Raw genomic sequence first — 22,169 nt, forward strand, 5'->3', positions numbered from 1 at the left:
TGGAACAGAATGTTATGTTTGCCGGTAAGACTCTTCCTTTGTCTGACTTGGCATCTTTTAAAGACTGATCGGAAGGTCTTTCTTTGGACCGTAATGTGGGTTTTGGATAGGGCTAGAAAGAAAGGGTATTAAAGGCTCAAAAATGCATTAATTTTGGGTTATTAATTACAACCTTCGGAATTAGATTTATTTACATCAAACGCAACTTTTGCCCCAGTTTCTTGCTTGGGGATATTTTAATTGATTTTTTTTCATTTTTCAAAACTATGACCGAGCCGTGAAGCGCCTACGTATCCTCTTTGAGGAATCAGGTCAAACGTAGTTCCCAATTCCTCTGTTTCATTTGACTTTTTTTCTTTGTTATCATTTTCCTTTCTTTTCTTTTTCTCTTTTTTTTTCTCTCTTTTTTCGTTTTGTTGTTTTCTTTCTTTCTCTTTTTCTTTTTTTTTTCTTCTTTTTCGCTGCTACTGATACCGAACGAGGGGTATGAAAGAAAATAAATAAGGCTCAAAAGGGGTTAACGAAGGATAAAGTGTTTAGGTAGCAGAACAAAATGTCTTCGTCATTCCAGTCTTCAAAACATGCCAAGTGCAAACAACACAATTAAATTTGTAGTCTCTTCTGATGGTGCTGGACTTGACAATTATGTTAAACGTTTTATTTTTTTCTTTGTCATTTCTAAAGCACCGTTGGGTGACACTCTCACACTCATTATCTTGAATGGCCCTCATGCCAATTTGGCGAATCTTTCTTTTAACGGTTTTTCTTTGTGTTTCACTTGCCCCTAGTTCCACATGACTCGGGCTCTGAATAATCTCAAACCGTTCTTATTTCCTTTAAATGGTCTGATCACCTTTTCGGGGTTTTATGATTAACTTTAAATGCTAGGCCCAAACTGTGCACGCATGTCATGTCACTAGAATCGGCATTGAATAAAAATGATAAAATGACTAAACAGAAAGATGACTGGGAATAATCCAAGACTGAATTTTTTGCATTGGACTGAACAAATGGTTTTAAAAACAAAGCAAACCGGAATAAAATCCTAAACAACTTGGACAAAACTTAAACAAACCGCTATGACAAAACGGAAAGATAAGCGGAAAGATATTGACACAAAACAAATCCGAACTACAATCCTAATAATCCGAACAACGGAAATGACAACAAAATAGACCATCAAAGATCCTCTCCGGTTGAACCAAAATGGAGTGTCTTTCCAACTATCCAAGCACGGCATCTCCGGCTGACCCAAAATGGAGTATCTTCCAACTGCAAAGCATGACATTTTAGCCATTGAGCTCTATATCAACATTGCCAAGACCATCCCCAACTTCAGTATTATCAACATCAATCAACAAGTTCTCAAGATGATTCGCCTGCTCCCTGTCACTGTCGTCGATCACAATTGCCCCTTCCTGAATCATTCTTTCGATTTCCTTTTTCAAAGAACGACAGTCTTCAATGCTATGTCCTTGGACATTAGAGTGGTACATGCATCGTACAGCAGTATTGAACCCTTTTGCATATGGATCTGGAGTATAGCCAAGGAGCGGCTCAATCAGTCCTGAAAGCTTTAGCTTTTCAAACAAACTTGCGTAGGACTCCCCAATTGGCGTGAAATTGTTTCCTTGCCTTTGTTTTCAACCATGCCCCTGTTTTCTAGGGTCGTTGGGTGCTTGGAAACGATGTGAAGTCAAGAATGCATTACGTGGTGTTGGCTCTCGCCAGCGGGGGTGACCTGATGGTTGACCCTGCGACCGGACCTTGTTTGGAGGATAATATTGAGGCGGATTATATGGAGCTCGGGGGCAGGCTTGGGCATGATAGGCTGAAAAGAGTGGCTCTGATGGTGGGTAGTAGGGTTGTGGAAGGTTGTATGGAGTGCGTGGATAATTTGGATGACTGGGTTTGGGCTGGTAGTGAGATGAAGGACCTCTGAATTTGGACCCAATACCTGCTTTGACTGATGCGACCTCGCGCGCACCTCCCGTGCCGCTCTGAATAGCCTGGGTCGTTGCCTTGAGCGCTGAGTAATTTAGGATCTTGTTAGACCTTAGGCCCTCCTCTATCATGACCCCTATCTTTACCACTTCATTGAAGGATTTCCCAACCGTTGTCACCAAGTGACCAAAGTAGGTTGGATCCAATGTTTGCAAGAAGTAGTCCACCATTTCTCCCTCTCTCATGGGAGGATCAACTCTGGCCGCTTGCTCTCTCCAGCGGAACCCAAACTCACGAAAACTTTCCCCAGGCTTCTTTCTAGTCCTCAGCAATGTGAGACGGTCAGGGACTATATCGAGATTGTATTGAAAATGACCTGCGAAAGCCTGCGCCAGATCATCCCAAGTATACCATCTGCTGGAATCCTGCCTGGTATACCATTCTAGTGCCGATCCACTCAGACTTTGGCCGAAATAAGCTATCAGCAGCTCATCTTTGCCACCTGCCCCTCTCATTTTGCTACAGAATCCCCGCAAATGCGCCATGGGATCACCGTGCCCTTCATATAAATCAAATTTAGGCATCTTGAACCCGGCCGGGAGTTGGACGTCCGGGAAAGGGCATAGATCCTTGTAGGCCACGCTGACCTGGTTGCCCAAACCGTGCAGGCTCCTGAAGGACTGCTCCAGGCTTTTGAACTTTCTCAACACCTCATCCTGTTCAGGGGCTTTAACCGGTTTTTCGATCTCTGCCGGTACCTCCAAGTGTGGATTGTAAGCATGTGGTTCGGGGGCATGGAATGCAGGCTCAGGGGGATAGTATTACGTATCGTGAGCCTGAAACAATGGCTCACTGGTCGTTCTGTGCAAGGGGGCTGATGTGGGTCCCACAAAAGTGGGAATATCGGGTGTGGGGAGAGGTTGATGGGGTGGTGGAGCCTGGGAATCATGAGGGCTTCTTTCTTGATGGTGACGGGGATTTGGGAGGCTTGTTGAAGGGCCGGAGTGAGGGTATTCCGGCATGTGCCCCAATGGCTCAGGGCTCTTTTGTGCTTTGGCTAGAGCTAGCTGCATTGCATTCATATCTAGTCCCATCCTTTCTATCTTTCCCATCGCTTCCTTTAACAACTGGCTCATCGGCCTTTCTTCCTCGGTACTATTCTCTGAAGTAGTCATGCTTGTTGTTATCGGTCCTTTGGATCTAGTTTGGTAAGGGTGTGTTGCCAGAATTCTTTAACAACTAACTGTTTGAGATTCGGAAAACAACAAACTTGTTAGTGTTTAGAGTGTAACAGATTTGATAACAACACATTGAGGATGCAATGCCCGTAGGCAGTTAACCGTTTCTAACATGCTTTGCTTCAAACAACATGTGTCATCCCGGCTTGCTTATTTTCCCCTTTGAAGTACTTTGGGAACCCCTGTATTTTATTCTATTCGTATTTTCTTTTTCTTTATTACTGGCGGTCGAATCTTATGGAGATTGCCTACGTATCATGACCCCGCATGAATCAGACCTTGCGTAGTTCGGACCAATAAAAGATAAACAATAATGAACACATTTTTTTTCAATTTTCATATTAAAACAAACTGGGTTTCAAAGGTTTAAAGATGACCTACCAACTTGAAAATCAAACAACCCGCCTATTTTAATCAAAAGGTTTACAAACTTCAAAAACAAATGGCCAACCTCCTTCTTCCATTTGCTAATTTTAACCAAATGGTTGTTTTTGCAAACGTGGCCCTTTCCAACTCTCACATGAATTTTGAGGCCGAGGAGGATTATTTTATGACGCTTTACAAACTTGTCCATTCTTTTACGAAAATAACCTTTCGACAACTGAAAGATACTCTAAGGTTATTTCGGCAAGAACGGTTTAAGACGCGGTCGAAGCTGGCTCGGCTTATTATGACAAAATTTGAATGGTATTCACCTGACCGTCGACTCTTTTTTTTCAAATTATAATAAAACTTGGTGTTGCAAAATACGGCCCTTCAGCGTCTCGGGAACGAAGCTTTTTAAGGCTGTGTGAGTCAACTGGACCAAACTCCTAGACTTGACCCAAAAGGTGGCTGTTTATGCAAAGTCAGCCTTCCGGCGTCCCTTTCGGGAACATTCGGCTATTTATGACAAACAACATCTCCTCACTTAGTTATGACTCTTTTATTGTTTTTTCAAAAATAGGAAACTCAATATTACAAACACGGCCTGTCAACGTCTCGGGGACGAAGATTTTTGAGGCTGTGTGGGTCAACTGGACCAAATCTTAAAATGACCCAAAGGTGGCTGTTTATGCAAAGTCAGCCTTCCGGCGTCCCTTTCGGGAACATTCGGCTATGTCTTGATAAAACAGCGTCACCCGACTTCTTTATGACAAAAACTAAAATTTGACATGTATTTTTTTGTTATTATTATTATTATTTGTTTTTTTGGCTTTTTATTATTTGTTTTTGGCTTTTTAGCAAAAGGTGGGGTTGGACCCGATGAGGGTTGCCTACGTATCTCACATCCGGTGAGAATCAAACCCGCGTAGTTCGGGCAAATAAACTATTTTTGAGAAGACCCTTTTCCATTTTCTATTCTTTTTTTATATATATATAGCAAACAAACAAACTATTATTTTTCATTCATAACAAACAAACTAACTAACGTAAAACATAAAAATATATATATATATATATATATATATATATATATATATATATATATATAACTAACGTAAAACCTAAAACATTCCATCTTTTTTTCATTTGTTTTTCCTATTCTAAAGAAAAAGAAAATGTTTTTTTTTTGGAGTTTTTACCTTTAATAAAAGAAATGCTTGAACTTTTAAAGAAGAGTCAAAATATTTTTGCATTTTTTTTTTGGATTATATATATTTATTTTTGAACAAATAATAAAATCACCTCAACGCCCGACTCTTTTTATTTTATTAGCATTTTCATAGACAACCATAATAAGATAAAAAAAATATTTTAAACAACCAGACTCATTTTGATTTTCATTTAATGGCACAACAAACCATTTTCTTTTTTTGAAAAAAAACAAGACAGAACAATGATGATTTTTTCTTCTATTTTTCTTTGCTTTTAATATAACAAACTAATAAGACCTTTTTCCATTTTCTCAAAATTTCGGCAGGGTTTCGATACTACTCGGACATTGATTTTTCTCTAAAAATAAGTAGTTATATCTCTACATTGTCATTTTTTCTCCTCTTTTTCACGATTTTTTTTAATCTGCGGAAAATAATGGAAACATACAAAATCTTTTTGAATTTTCATGCTTTGTTTTATTTGTAATTTTATTTTTTTATATTTATTATTTCTTTCAAAAATGTGGCATGGGAGACATAATGATTTCCAAGACTTCTTGGATTCCGCAAATGCTCCCCATGCGCTTTTCCCAACATATGAAGCGTGGGGGACATAGGGGAATTCCAAGACTTCTTGGATTCCACAAATGTTCCCCATGTGCTTTCCTAAAAGTGAAGCGTGGGGGACATAGGGAATTCCAAGGCTTCTTGGATTCCACAAATGTTCCCCATGCTTTGATTAAAATAACACCATGCTGGAAATGACCAAATGACCCATTCGCCCTTGACTAAATACAACATGTAGCACATAGGATGCCAAAAGCTGGTCTATTATTTTCAGGTTGCTTGTCCTAGACGGACCCAACCCCTGTGTTGAGTCCCCTAAGTCAAATGCACATGATGCAAATAAACGTTCCTACTAGGGATCCGGCATGTGGCTTTGTTATACTAGGTTCAGACCTGGGTGTTTGTTCTAGACCTGGCTTATCCGAGCGGACAGCTCGAGCCGAGGGGGGCAGCATACCGGGAATACAGAAGCCTCACCGGCTTAGCAACTTGTCCGAACCTCGTTCTAAATTGGGATTTGACACTATACAGAAAAGAAGTCGTACGAAGTACACCCTTCTTCATGATTTAGAAGACTCAGAAAGGATATGGGTTTCGGCACAGTTTATATACAGTTCAAATAATATCAAAGCGGTAAAAGCAGCATTTAACACATTAGGCTCAGACATGTAAAAATCAGATAATAGATAAAGCCAAATAATAACAATTATTTTAAGATCGAATTCTTAACCCTGAACCAGTGGTTCTGGGTCAATAATCCCCAGTGGAGTCGCCAGAGCTGTCACACCTCCTTTTTCCGCACCCGAGGGGCGCGAGGGGAGTTTTTTCCAATTAAAGGACAATCAAAACGGGATTTGTTTAATTATTTCAGAGTCGCCACTTGGGAGATTGAGGGTGTCCCAAGTCACCAATTTTAATCCCGAATCGAGGAAATGAATGACTCTATATTACAGTCTGCGTACCAGAAATCCGGATAAGGAATTCTGTTAACCCGGGAGAAGGTGTTAGGCATTCCCGAGTTCCGTGGTTCTAGCACGGTCGCTCAACTGTTATATTCGGCTTATTTATCTGATTTTAAATACAATTATGAACCATGTGCAAATTTTATCTTTTACCGCTTTATTATCATTATTTTTTAGGAATGTGAACATCGCTTAAAACATATCTTTGGACTGTGTCACATGAAATGCACCCACAATCCGAAACATATTTTATTTGATGTTTTAGGATTTGGATTTGGGTCGCATGAAATGCACACCCGAGTTTAAGAAAGTAATTTAATTAAATCGCGTCTAAAGAGGCTAACGCGTTATTATCTTTAGGGAAGGCAGTGAAATTCACTAAACGGTCCATCCCAAATTCTAAGTATTTATTATGACTAATTATTGAGGGCCCCGCAATTTGCATTTTTATTTGGCGAGGCTCATCTCATTCATTATTAAAAAAAAAAAAAGAATTTGCAACGTCATGGAAATGCATCTCATACCACGTCACAGTCAATGTACCCGTGATTAGAGACACATTTCAATTTCGTTGAGATTTGGATTTGGGTCACATAAATGTGCACCCGAGTTTAGGGAGATAACATTATTAAAAGCGCGCCTAAAGCAACTAGCGCATTATTATATTGGGTAGGGCCGTGAATTTTGCTAAACGGCCCGTCCCGGAATCTAAATATTTCATACATATATTTTGTGAGGGCTTCGCAATCTGTACATTTTTATTTGGCGAAGCTAGTCTCGTTTTCTATTTATTATTTACAAAGTCAAAACAAATGGCAGCTACATTTTTCTATTTTTTGCGAGGGCTACGGAAAATCCAACCAATAGCACACCTCGATTTCTAAAGAATTGAAATTTAATTAAGGGCCATGAGTTATGGAAAATCCTTACAAAAGGGAATGAACGACTTAACTGTTAAAACCCAAAAGACATATCGTAAATAAAAATCTTTCAAAAAAAAATTCTTCCCTACAAGTTACTTTACAAATCACAACGAAACAGAAACGGAAATTAATTTATTCGAATCATCATTCCATACCCAAGATGCATGCCTTAAACAGATTATTTGCCAAAAATATAATTATAATATGAGTGATTTTTCTCGCCTGCACCAACAATTCTTAACACTTGACTATCCTAATAATTAAGAATTAAACCATATTGAATATCCATCACAACAAACTACAAGTAAGATAGCATTTGAATACAGTAACAACACTTATAAGAAAATAACTTTATTCAACTGTCATTCATCAATTTTAGGAGAATAAGATGTCAAGAGAAGGATTAGAAGCGGACCTTACTTTGTCCTCAACGTAACGGACCTTGACGAATAACGACGACCTCAACGGAACCGACGACTCGAACCAAGATTGTCAATGACCTCGACACTCACCTTCTCTCTTTCGATGACCTTGACGGGCTGTGGGTTGTTTGGGTGATGCGACGCAGCAAACGCAGCCACAACTTCTGCTCGAAAGGAGACGATGAAGCTACTGTTTTTTCGGGCAACGGCAGTCGAAGGGCAGCGACGACGGGGCTGGTGCGCTGGGGGGTGGTTTGCGACTGGTTTCTTGGGTTTAACTGGCTTGGAGGAGAAGAACGAAACGCAGCAGCAGCATCAGCAGCTGCTGCTCGACAGGGTTTAATGGAGGATCGAGAAGTGGTCGTATGGGCGTGAGGAAGTCGGACGCAGGTGGTTTGTCGGTGGTTTTGGACGTGAGGCTGGTGGGTTCAAGCGTTGGGGGGTCGGGGTGTAGGTGGTTTCATGGGGTAGGGTTCTGTTTGGTGGTGGTTTGACGATGGTTTTGGGACTGGTTTGTCGACTGGTGAGGCTAGTGAAGCTGATGGAGGTGGCGTTTGGGTGGTGATGGAGTGGTTGCGGACAGTTTAGGTGGTGTAGATGGAGGCGGGCTGGTGGTCTTTTTGGTCAGTTGCTGGGGGGGTGCGAGGGTGGTTTTTTGGACAGTCCCCGCTAGGGTTTCCCTTCTTCTTCTTTTTGAAGAAGAATGATGAACAGTGCCTCCGTTTTTTCAAAATCTGTCCAAATTTTTCAAAGTCCCCTGCTTTGGCCCTTTGTCCGTGTATTTGATACACAATGCCCAGAAAAATGAGCCCCACGCGTGGTGGGGTTCAAGGTTTGTGTCCCCCACGCGTGGTGGGGTTCCCCATGTGTCCTGGACACGGTTTATTATGGGCTAGGTCCGAAATTAGGCCTAAAACCGGGTAGTTTGAACCCGAATATTATTCTTTTGCCCGGACCCGAGAAATAGGAACACGTTGCTTAACTAGTCCTATGTAAGCAAAATAACTACCAAAAATAAGACTAGTATTTAAACAAAACTATCTCTTTTTTTAAATATTTTTCAAGATTTAAAATAGCTACAAAATATTAATAAAACTATTTTTTTTTTGTAATTTTCGTTTTTATATAAAGATAAAATATAAAGTAATATTTTTTGCATTTTTTCCAAATTAAAATGACTACAAAACCTTAATAGATTTATATTTTTTGTAATTTTCGAAATTATATAAAGTACAAAAATAAAGTGCAATTTTTGTATTTTTCAAGTTTACGAGAGATACATAAACTAAAGTTTATATATATATTTTTTGAAATTTTTCTTTTTGCAATGAAATAAAGTAAAAATAGTTAAAATAGCTATACTAGACCCAATTTCACATATTCACGCTAAAAATGTGAAAATTCTCGGGGAGGGTCAAAAATCACATGCTTATAGCCAGTAGTAACCAGCACGGATGAGGTATCGAACGAGGGCAACGGTTTTTCGTGTTGGCGCCGCAGTGTCCTTTGTGTACTTCTTCTAGTACTCGCCTTATTTGATGTGGTCCAATACATTTGGCTAGAGGACCGTCGAACGTTCTTTTGTAGAGATCATTATTTATTAGGTTGTATCGGGCTGCATGTACCCGGAGTTTTTTGGCTTCCTTTTTGTCTTGTGGAAGCATTCCATCCTGCAAATAGGTTATGAAGCAGTTACGCTAGTCCCAAGTTAAGTTTATAGAATGTACCTCGACATGGTCGATTGCAGAATGAAGGAGTGTGACCACGTTCTCTTGGTTGATATTCTTGGTGGCCGCAACCAATTTAGCAAGGCCATCTGCTTCGATGTTTTGCGCCCTGGGCATTTGGTCGAGGCGGCACTCATCGAACTCTGGCAGTAGTTCATGGATTTCTGACTGGTATCTTTGTAGCCTCTACTCTTTGATTTCGAAAGTCCCGGTGACCTGTTTCACCACGAGTTGGGAGTCGTAGTGGAGGACAAGTCGCCGAGCACCGTATTTGAGGGCTAACTTCAAACCTGCAATCATAGTTTCATACTCGGCCTCGTTGTTAGTTATCTCGGGGCATCGTATGGACTGGCGAATCACTTCTCCCGTAGGGGCCTCGAGGACGAGTCCCAATCCCGATCCCGAGGCATTAGAGGCACTATCGGTGTAGAGGACCCAGAGGTCGGTATGTGTGGAGACGCGTAGCGCCTTTTGTTCTGCCTCGGGCAATATCTCCGTGTTAAAATCAGCGACAAAGTCTGCGAGCACTTGCGACTTAATGGCAGTTCGCGGTTAGTATATTATATCGTGCTCACTTAATTCTATGGCCCATTTGGCGAGTCTACCCGATAGTTCAGGTTTATGCAGGATACCCCTTAGGGGGAAGGTCATTACTACTTTTATGGGGTGGCATTGAAAATACGGTCTAAGCTTCCGTGAAGCCACGATTAGTGCCAAAGCTAGCTTTTCAAGGTGAGGGTACCTTGTCTTGGCATCGATTAAAGATTTGCTGATATAATAAATCGGAGATTGCGTACCTTTATTTTCACGGACCAAGACTGCACTCACCGCAACTTCGGAAACTTCCAAGTACACAAGCATACACTCTCCTGGATCCACTTTGACGAGTAGTGGTGGCGAAGACAGATACGCCTTTAGTTTCCTCAGGGCGTCGACATATTCCTCGTTCCATTGCAGCCTGTGGTCTTTTCTCAGCACGTTGAACAATTTGTGGCATCTATCCGAGGATCGTGAAATGAACCTTGATAAGGCGGCTATTTTCCCCGTTAGTTTCTGCAGTTTCTTTTTGGTGGTCAGTACCTCTGGTATCGTATCGATGGCTTTGATTTGATCCGGGTTGACTTCGATTCCTCTCTGCGACACGAGGAAACCTAGGAATTTCCTGAGGCCACGCCGAAGGCGCACTTCTTCGGATTCAACTTCATCCTGTACTGCCTCAATATCTCGAAGGCTTCTTTCAAATGGCTAACGTGATCTTCCTTCTTTGTCGATTTTACTAGCATATCGTCGATATAGACCTCCATGGTCTTGCCGAGCTGCTCTTTGAACATATTGGTGACCAACCTCTGGTACGTGGCCCCTATGTTCTTGAGTCCAAACGGCATTACTTTATAGCAGTAGGTTCATTGATGAGTGATGAAAGTCGTCTTTTTTTAGCCTCTTCAACCATTAGAATTTGGTTGTAACCAGAGTAGGCGTCCAAGAAACTTAGCAATTCATGCCCCGCTGTCGCATCGATTAGTTGGTCGATGTGGGGTAATGGGAAGGAATCTTTTGGGCATGCTTTGTTTAGATCGGTGAAGTCCACACACATTCGCCATTTCCCGTTCTTCTTTTTGACCATGACTACATTGGCGACCCATTGGGGGTATTTTGATTCTCTGATGGAACCGTTGACGAGTAATTTATCCACCTCTTCGTTGACTGCCTCATTGATCGCAGCATTAAATTTTCTCCTTATTTGCCGTAACGGCGTATAGAGTGGGTCATCATTCATTCTGTGAGTGGCGATGTCCTTTGGGATTCCGGGCATATCTGAATGGGAGAAGGCGAACAAATCGGCGTTGTTAGTTAAAAATTCACGATACTTACCTGGCTCCGAGAAGTTGTGCCCTATGTAAGCCTTTTTTGTGTTGTCGGCATTGTCCAATTGGACTGGGTCAAGATCCTCTATAGTTGCCTTGCAGGCTTCTACGATGTCTGGATCTTTGATGGCCTCTGTTAGTGGGTCGGGTTTAGTTCCCGACATAGCTGATTGCTATACCTTCGTATTTGCGCCTTTCAGCTATTTAGTGTGCGTGCAATCTTGGGCGATCCGATGACATTCTTGGGCGGTGCGTGGCTCACCTCGGATGCTGAATACTCCCCACGAGGTAGGAAATTTGATCACTTGATAGAAGCTTGAGGGGACGGCTCGCATGGCGTGTATCCATGGTCGTCATATGATGGCGTTATAGGTTGTTTCCTAGTACATGACGTGGAATCTTATTTCTAGCATGACTCCCCCAGCTAGGACAGGTAGTAGTATTTCTCCGGATGTCCGCTCTACTGCATTGTTAAAACCCGTTAGTGTTATGCAATGCAGTATTATTTTATCCTCAAGCCTCATTTGCATGAGAACTTGCGGGAGAACAATACACGCGCCGCTTCCGTCGTCTACCATGATTCTTTTTACATCTGTATCAGCGATGTGTAAAGTTATAACCAAAGCATCATAGTGAGGGAAAGACAAACCGTCAACATCTGACTTATCGAAGATGATACTGTATTCGAAGTCGTCATACCGTTCATGGGCGACCGTCCGTTTGAGTTTATGGGTGGTGGTGAACTTCATGTGGTTGATTATTGCGTCGTCGCCACCGCCAATGATCATCTGTATGGTGCATGCTGGTGATGGTGGATTTTGAGGTCCTTGAGATGGGTCACGTCCTCGGGCGAAGTTGACTCTTCCTTTGTCGCTCAGCAGTTCTTTTAGATACCCATGGTTCAGCATCATGACTACTTCTTGCCGTAGACCTATGCAATCTTCGGTCTTATGTCCTCTTTCTTGGTGGAATTCGCAGAGGACGTTGGACCTCCTAGTGCTTGGGTCCGATTTCATTTTTTGCGGCCATTGTACCTTTGTGCCCAGCTTCTCCAGTGCGTACACTATCTCTGAAGGGGAAACACAAAACTTATGAGCAGATAGTAGTGGAGGCATACCTCTTTCATTTCGGAGGGGCGCAATGTGTCGTGGCACGGCCTTTGCGTGTCGTGGAGGGGGCGCGTTGGATGTTTGAATATAGCGCTGATGCCTTTCTCGGTTGAAGCGTGGTGGTTGATCTCTTCGCCCGTCATTGCGTCGATTTCCTTGTCTCGTTGGACCGATGTTAACCGCTGAAGCGGACCGTTCAGGTCATCCTCGTCTGCCCTTACCTCGGCGCAGTAGGTGTTGTGAATTTCTTCCCATGTGATAGGAGGATACTGGGTTGTTGTTGTTGTTGTTGTTGTGGTAGGGGGATACTTCATGAGTCTACTGAGCAGTTTTTTGGTCGCTTTTGATCCGCTCCTGTTTAACCCATTTTGAAAGGCTGCTACTGCTATCCCTTCTAACACGTTTGGTAGTCTCATCCTTACTCTATTGAATCAGGCCAAGAAATCCCGAAGTCCCTCGCCCGTCGTTTGTTTGACTGCGAAGATATCGTTGATCCTAGCTTTAGCCTTCTTTGCCTATGCATGAGCGGTGGCGAATTTATCCGCCATCTCTTCAAACATTGATATTGATCGTGTCGGTAGCTGGGAGTACCATGTCAATGCTTTCCCTGTCAAAGTTTCACCAAACCTTTTTAGCAGCACAGATGGTACCTGTTTTTTTGACAGATCGTTGCCCTTTACCACAGTAACATAATGGATTAGATGATCCTCTGGGTCCGTGGTCCCGTCGTATATTTTCAAGTATGGCGGCATTTTTAAGGTTTTTGGGATAGGATAAGGAGCAGCCTCGTCGTTGTATGGTTGTTCGACAAATCGGCCCACATCGCGTTTTGTCAATAGCTTAAGAGCACCTGGTATTTTGTCAACTCTTTCCTGATGCTCCTTCATTTGATCACGGAGCGTCTTGTTCTCGTTTTCCATCTCTTCCATTTTCTTCAAGATGGCTATGAGCGCATCGCCACCTGCATCAGCGACAGTGCGGGTGTTGCCTGTTCGTGTAGTGCTTGGTTCGCTGATGGTAGCTGCGATTTCTGTAGGTGGTAAGTTTTCGACATTTCCTTGAGGGGGGTTTTCGAGCATGTTGCTCAGAGCACTTGTCAACCATTCCTCTAGAAACTTTGTGACTGCTAGTGGTGTTTCTCTCGCCGTGGACGTGGAGGCTCCCCTTTCGCGTAAGACCGTTAGATCCCCGTGTGGAGAAGGTGAGATCTCACCCTCCGGTGTAACCATTGGTGTTGTATTCTCGGTGTCTTCTCTACCGGCTTTGTTGAGGGAGTTCAGGAGGTTGTTTGAGACATCTGCTATCATCTTCAGCCTCGCTTCTTTCTCCGCCATTGTTGGTTTTTATGGGGTTTGAAGAACAATAATCGTCACTTTCAAGAACCTAGATGAGAACTATGATTTCAGCTATGGAAATCCCCACAGACGACGCCAAATTGTTTGACTCAAAAGATGTTAAACTCTTTTGGACAAATCAATCAAAGATGAAGGAGTAAATCGTAGTTGAAGATAATAAACATTAGGATGATAATAATAGAGAGAAGAGAGTTGCCAATTTTTATTCAAGGTTAATAAGTTTTACCAAATGTCTTTTTTTTTCTTTACAAGGCTTTCATCCCTCTTATATACTGAGGAGTTTCCTCCAATCGCAGGAACGACAGGTTAAGAAAAATCTGAAGAATATTCCTTAGGTCTCCTAATGTGTTGATTCTACTATCGATGTCGTAGCGTCTCTCCTTTTACCACAGGATCGTATCCCTCTGGGTGTCGACTCGTGGGTGCTCGATCATCTGTCGTGCTCACCATAGGTTGTGGTCGATCAAATTTGGACCCATACAAAAATGCCTTTACGTGTCATCATATATATACTTGTATAGTACTATTAACCAAGTATTTTGTGAAGCAAGATTGTTAGGGTTTCAGTTCAGGTTTACGTTCAGATAAAATTAACCAATAAAATATATACCAATGATAAACTCATCTAGGGTTTTACAAATGATGTTTAAACACACAAAAACCATAAGCTGATCAGCATATCCATCCATATAGCTAAACTGTTAGTCACAACCTGATAATCGTTAGGTGAGATAAATATTATTTCAACCATTTTGAGTTAATCAAAATTAAATTCAGATATTTTATCATCGGGCGTATTAATTGTGGTTAATACGTGAAAGAGTGCTAATTAAACAGTAGAAAATGCAGCCCTAGCCTCCACGACAAGGCAGTGCATGCCATACCAAAAATTAGACTTAAGCAAAGCGGGACGAGAATTTCAAAAAAATAAAATAAAATAAAGGTAATACAAGAATTTCAACTTTATGGGTTTTAGGTTTTTGAAATGATTTCAAATACTAATAATGGGGTTCTAAATTTAAACTGTAAGTAATAAATTTTCTAGAACAAATACATTATTTAAGCAAAAGTTATTAAATTTCGCTCAACGCACATTATTTAAAGATACGAGAAACAGTAGAAGAAGCCTGGAGGAGACTGGAAAAATATTTATAAATTAAAAGACGTTAACAAGTCAAGAAGAGTCTTGCCCTTGAGGAAACAGTGACCTACAAAAGGATAATATTTGTCTAGGTAGGTACCTTCTCAATGACCCTTCATGCACCCTTCTTAAACAGCAACTCTTTTATTATGAAGCCACAGCGGAGCTAGAAGCCCGGCTACGGTCGGCTTAATCCAGTATTTTTTGTTCAAACAATATATTTCTGTTAAAAATTTATTAAATATGTATAAAATATTAAATTTAAAACTCAGTCATTAATACTTGAAATAATCGTTTTAAAATCCAGAACACATAAGTTTGAAATCTTCGTTCCGTCTTTGATTGATTCTTCGTTTTCAAAGTCCACTATAGTAATAACTACTCCATAACAACGAGTATATATTTCTAAGTTTTCTGTGTCAGGTACTTGAATCAATTGGTCCTACACTTGATCAATATAGTAACAGCAGCCACAAATATAACGATTTCATTTACAAGCTAAGGCAAAACACTGTAGGTGCCAGTGACATATGCATGGTTGGTATGTAACAAGCCCAGCCGAGCTTTGCCCAACATAATGAAAAGAAATTCTATATAGTATACATTATCAAAGAAGAAGCTAGTTGGATCCCAAAGGATATATACACAAAAACAGTCTGATTGTAACCACTCGGTTTGAATTAGAAACAGGTCATTTAATTGCTGATGGGGGCTGCGTATTCCAGCCTTATGTGGCTAGCTTGCTTCTTATTAATTTGAATGAATATATATATAGAGAAAGAGAAAGTTCGATACACTAGGAAGGTAAAAAAAAACTTTAAATTATCGGGTCTGATTTAGGTTTTGTACACCAAAAATATAAGAATAATACTAATTATTTTTACTCTTAGTGTAGTTTACCCTGATAACAGATGATCAACTACTATTTTTACCTTGTCACTGATTAGTATTATATAATTTATCTGTAATTACTTTATAAATTCCTGATTGGGTGAATATTTTTACATAGTTGGTACGCATAATCAACTCTAATAGGTCATTTAAAAGATCACTATAGGTAAGTATCTATAATAACTTGGAATAGTAACTTAAAAGCAAATAACCTATTACAATATGAAATACATATTTTTTTGTGTGTAATAACCAGTTATAGAAAATATTATTAGTACCATATCGTAAAGACTGCATACAGACAACCATATTTTCAAGTTGAGGTTTTGACAAATACATATGCTGCATAAAGAGTAATACTAATTAACAAAAACAAAGTACTCCAGTAATTAATTAAGTGCATCAAAATTTATATTATGGAGAAGATTAGTATGATGATTAGTTATGTGTTTAAACTTAAAAAATAGTCAACGCAGGGTGGTCTCACGTCTAGGCTCCTATTAATTTCATCTTATGATTGAAGTTAACTACTTCCCCACCTTACCAACCATATATATAAAGCAAGTTTATCATCTTATCGCGATGGCCATTAACTATATACTAGGCTTTACCAATTAAATCGCTGAATCCAAACTAAATAGAATTTCAGCTAATCTTATTTTAGCAACTTTTGACTTTAGTAGGGAATTTCCTTTTCCTCTCATGATTATAATGTTGATTCCCCACTAAAATTCCTTGGTTAATGAATAACAAAGTACATCACTAAGCAAGAAACTGGAAAAAAAAATTATGTCTAGTTATTGGATTGAAATTTAATAGTACTATACTGACAGAGTAAAAGATTTATACTATCAGGCCTTTGTTGTACTATACAAAATTTAGGTATATGACATTGTAGACTTTATTTACACAATCCTTCTAGTAAACTCTTAGTTTTTAAATGTAATTTGAAATGGAAGCTTGCAACAATGATAAAATTGTTTCCGTGTAACCAATAAGTTACAGGTTCGAGTCATGAAAGTAACCATTAACACTTGCGTTAGAGTAAGTTGTTTACATCACATCATTCGAGGTGCGATCTTTCCCTTGACCTTGCATAAACGGAAAAATACTTTGTGCACCGAGCTGTCATTTTTTAATGTGAAATGGGACGAGGGAACTCACCATGCAACAGGCCTACATCTTTATAGGCGTGCATGACCAATTAGAAAAGTGTCGTGTACGTATTCAATATATATGAAAAATATATATGAAAAAGTTTTAAGAATATTAATTTTAACATCTTTGCTTTAAGTTTTAGCATTAATACTAGCTAGGGCTTAATTAAATGAGCCATTAACTAATGAGTATTCTCTTTTGGATTTATTGTTATATTTTTAATATTAAATATGGTACGTTAAGACCTAGCGCCATCCAACTTTGGTTGTGAACTAACAGGAATGGGTCCTAAAATAAAATTTCTTTTTCTTGCATAGGCAAATCAAACCCTATAACAACTTTAGAACATAGGAGTAGGATATAGGCTTTTCTTTTCCTATAGTTCAAGCTTTGTTCACTTTAAAATTATACTATTATTTTAATGTGTAAGTTAAGCATAAAATATTATAGGTTAATTAGCATATCAAACTGTTATGATTTTGTGGTCCTCTCTAATCTCCCATTTCATTTTTAACTTCCACTGTAGGGTATTCCTAAGACTTCTTTTCCTTAGATTTCACATATCTTTTATAGTAATCACAAGATAATTCTTATATTTGCTTACTTTATTGAACTTTTGATTGTGGTCATCACGTGTATTAAGTTTCTTAATTTAGTAATTATATATTTTCGCTGTATCTTAACGAATTTCAAGTTGTCATGCTCAGTACGTACCACAGCTCACAAGGCTTACTTTTAGCTGTAGAAATTGTACATTTGGTCGTAAAGATTAAAGGAGAAATAAATAAATTAAAGAACCCGTACGCGGATGACCAAAAAAATGAACTAAACCTAATCATCAAACAAATAGTAAAAGCATGATTTTTTTTATTTTTTTTTTTGTAAATTAGCAGTGAATTTATATACATGTCCTACAAATGCATGTGCGATCACTGAAAATTATTGTTGTATATATAATACTTAATTCCATTCCATCTTAATTATCGTTTTAGCCAAACAAACTTGGTCCAAAATAAATGTCGCTTTCAAAAATCAGATCTTTTTTTTTAAAAAAAATTATCCTTATTCTAGATTGTCTACATAACATTCTTTAGGGTGCGATTTTTTTACAAATGCTATGTGAATATAAAATGTTTTGTGTAGCGGACGGTACTTTTTTAATAAATGTTTTAAATGATATTTAAAATGAACTGAAGGTGATAAACTAGAGTTTATATTTTAGCAACCTAGGATTCCAAAATGAGGGGCCTAAACCTATTATTGATCATCAAAAAATGACCCCCTTTTTCTTCGTATATATCTGTGGACAGCCACGCACTAATAATAAGTTCTACTATATCATAAAATTCATATAATTTCTTGTGCCACTAGAGGTCATCATATCACTCTGGTTCGAGTAGGAACAGAATTCTATATTGTTGGCATATTGGGGTGAGAAGAAAAACAGTTTCAAAGGTAGTAATTAACTTTTCTTGTTAGTGCATATGTCCTTTGAAAGTGAAGACCCCTTTGTTTGACCTTTGTGTACATAACAGAGAAGTACTGTCAGTAGTTATTAAATTTCTTGGAATAACAAACCTAAGGTATATCATTTTCTTTGCGTGTCAGTTAGAGACGGGATCAGAATTTCAAGTTATGAGTTTGATATTTTAATCTTTTTAAGTTATTTAATTTTAGATAATTTATAAATATTTAATGAATTTTTTTAAAATAAATATATGATTCGAATTAAAGTTATTGGGTTCGGCCGATCCCGCTTTCGACACTCTAACTACGCCCCTATAGGCATCTAGGCGATAATTGTAAGCAAATAGAAATGAATAACCAACAAGAATTGTGATACAGTAATAAGTACTCTTTAATTCTTATCTAGAAGTTTCGTGTGTATGAGATCATATATGCTAAAAACTGTTTTACTCTAATATAAAATATTTTTATGCGAATCTAATTTAATCGAGTCTTAATGCGAATATCGTGTTTGAACCGAAGTAAAAATGGGTAAAGGATGACTAGCTCCCCCACCCAACAAAAATCTGACCTTAGATTTTTTGTCCTAATCTTTTGGAGACCATGAACAATCCCTATCTTTTCCTTCCTCCAATCATCATTTTCGTCAATCCCATTTTTACTCTACTTTATTAATTATCCTTTTAATATATTTGTCGTTTTTTGAATTACAATACACCTCTTAAGAAAAGGCATTAAATAACTTTAATTGTGACATAATTTGTCTAAACTATCATTTGTATTTCTTAACATTTCACTTCATTAACATTACGAGAGCAGATGGAAATTAAATTTGAAAAAAATATATCCTTGCTTCTTAAGACATCAATTATTTTAAAATAAAATTAATTTTCCAAAAAGAAAAATAATATGAACCATAGGTAGTAGGGAGCCATAACCAAAATTTCAGCATTTTGACTACTCATAATTATTTCAATAATTGGTTATGAATTTGGAAATAATAAATGCATCAAATTGTAGAAGTGGCATTTACTAGCAGTGAATATAGTTGATAATGAAGCTATAGTAGGAGTAGCTTTTTGACTTCATAATTCGAAGGGAATATTTATGCTAGCGCCATCTTGAAGCAAAAAAGGACCCACAAAAAAACCAAGAAAAAGCTAATGTAATGAGAAAAAAAAAAGAAAAAAAAAAAGCCTAAACTCTCTCTTCGATGAGTGAAGATGATCTTACCTTTGCCCCTTTTCTTGAATTGCCTTTACCTCTTCTTCTCCTCGTGTGAACATGATCTCTCAAGAATCCTTTTTTCTTTTTAGATTTAACTAATATACGCTAATATTATAACAAGTTATTGCTTTATTATGAAGTACAATCTACTTATTATGGACATTTACATGTTATAACTAGAAGTTATCTAGCAATTAATGTGATACTACTAGACACAATTTGGTTCGGTTTCAGGTGTTCAATAGATAAAATACTTAATTTATGTGCCTAATTGAAAACTTTGGACAAGTTTAAGGGGTCGGATATGTATTTGGCCTTATTTTTTTCATGGCCATTATCATCTACACAAGAAATAAATTTACATCTTTAGCAATGAAGCAAATTGGTAAACAAGTGTGAATAAGAATAGGAACAAAAGAAAAATAGATAGGGAAATATTCAGAGAAGAAAGGTAGATAATAAAATTAACTTGAAAGAGAAATTTCATTTCATTTCTCTTAAAGTAAACCCCCAATCAAACCAATTACATTAGTAACAATAATACACTAACAATTTTTTTTTTTTTTTTGAGATTTATTTAGGAATTACAAAATGAAACCATTAGCAATGGCTCGATTAGTACCAAGATTAGTAGTTTCATAAACTGGTAATTCTTCACTGTACCTATCTATTCCAATAGAAGAAAGATTATCAAGCTCAAATAAATCAGAACTAGCACAACTTGCCACGTCATCATCTTCATAATCTTCAAAAACTTCCATTTTCTTGATTTCTGAATTTTTTCTCATATCAAAATCCCTCTCCACTTTCTTCTGATAATTTTTCAATAACTCCTTAGCTGCTTCCTCCACTCTACGGTTCTTCTCCATTGCATGAAATTTCAACTCTTCATTTATAGTTTTCCTAATATTTTTCACACTTTCCAAATTGGACTGACAAGCTTCATCTACAAATCTAACTGATCTTTTAACTCCACTATTGCTAGATTTTGGAGTATTTTTACTTAAACATGATCTTGAAAATGAAGAAGCTGAAGAACAAGTTGATGTATTAGCTGAAGTAGAAGAAACTTTGGGTTTCTTTGTATTTCCAGTAGTGAAAATTGAGTTCAAAAAACTAGCTAAACGACCCCCAGGAGAAATTGGCTGTTTAACTTTCTTTAAATCTCCATAAATCTTCAAAGCTTTAGACTTTGTTTTAACAAACCCACCTTCATTTTTTGTTTTTTGAACAAAATCTCTTTCCAAATTGAGATTTTTGGTAGTTGAAATGGAAGTTCGAATAGGTTTAGGTCTATTTAAACCATAACATGAAGAAACAGAGGAGTTATTAACTCCATTATTATAAACAGATTCAGCTTCTGAATTAGAAGAAAAAACTCCCCCACAACTTGAATCTGAGGAACTGGAGCTCGAGTTCATCAAATTCCTTGATTTTCTCTCGAAATCTGCAGCTGATTTTCGTCGAACGACAACTTTTTCACTGACTTTATGCTCCATCCATTTCTCAATCATACAAACCTTTTGGAAATTTTCCACGTTGTTGTTGTTGCTCTGTTTCTTGCGCATTGTTTCTTTGTATAGTACAAGTTGTTCTTCTTCTCCTTGATCTATTGAACGGTAAATTGCATCAAGTAGTGTAGAAGAAAATGAAGGATTTGAAGTATGTGAAATATCTCTCTCTCTTTGGTAGTTATATCTATCCATTCCTATTTTTATAGAGGTGAAAAAACAGAGCAGAGGGGGGATAGTAAGGAGTGGGGTGAAAAATGATGAAAGGAATGTCTTTATTGTCTGTTTTGGGAGAGTCAAAAGCTGATGGAAAACAGAGAGTTTAATGGAGATAAGGGGCAAGAAAAATCATGACAGAATGTTGAGAATCCATGCTATTTGATGATTAAAACACACGTTTAACAGAACAGAGGAATGAGTATAAGGGAAAATGGAAAGAGGAAAAAAGGAGACAAGAGTTATGTTAATGGAGTTGGGTTTGATGATGGTTTTAGGGAGAGAGAGAGCAGAGAATAATGAGAGCCTGGAATTTGGATGACACGCCTGAGGAAGAGAGAGAGATAAGAGAGATGAAAAGAGAAGAGAGAACTGTTTGTGTTTTATTCTCTTCTTTTCTGCTCCACTTTGGGCTTTATATGATCTCAACTTACAAGCACGGGGTAGGGGTAGGGTGAGAGGGATGCGGAGGGGGTGGCATAGGCGGGGGTTTCAAGTTTATGAGTTCGATACAATAATATTTACTCCATCCGTTTCAATTTAGATGAGATAGTTTGATTCGACACGAAATCTATGGGAATTAAAAAAGAATACTTTTGAAACATGTATTCCTAAAAGCTTATGGTATAAAAGTTTTGTGAGATGATGATATTTGTATGGTTATAAAAGCTTTTCATTAAGGGTAAAATGGGAAAAATAAAGAGTTTAACGCTAATTTATTTCAAAATTTAGAAATGTGGCATTTATTTTGGAACAGACGAAAAAAGGAAAGTATCTCATCTAATTTGAAACGGGGGGAATAATTTTATAGTTAAATATTTATTATTTCCTCTATTTTAATTTGTGTGTCTTACAATTTATTTGGCCAA

The 22,169-nt window shown here is 38.2% G+C and overlaps 1 protein-coding gene across 1 annotated transcript; it reads right to left on the bottom strand.

Annotated features, from left to right (window-relative positions):
• Window positions 1–20,010: 20,010 nt before the first annotated feature.
• On the bottom strand, window positions 20,011–21,687 carry LOC107829173 (protein BIG GRAIN 1-like A). The gene has a single exon (XM_016656633.2). It carries the CDS (start codon window positions 21,277–21,279, stop codon window positions 20,158–20,160), a length of 1,122 nt encoding a protein of 373 aa, XP_016512119.1. The 5' UTR covers window positions 21,280–21,687; the 3' UTR covers window positions 20,011–20,157.
• Window positions 21,688–22,169: the final 482 nt, after the last annotated feature.

Source organism: Nicotiana tabacum, chromosome 6, assembly GCF_000715075.1.
Source record: "Nicotiana tabacum cultivar K326 chromosome 6, ASM71507v2, whole genome shotgun sequence".
Lineage (NCBI taxonomy): Eukaryota > Viridiplantae > Streptophyta > Magnoliopsida > Solanales > Solanaceae > Nicotiana > Nicotiana tabacum.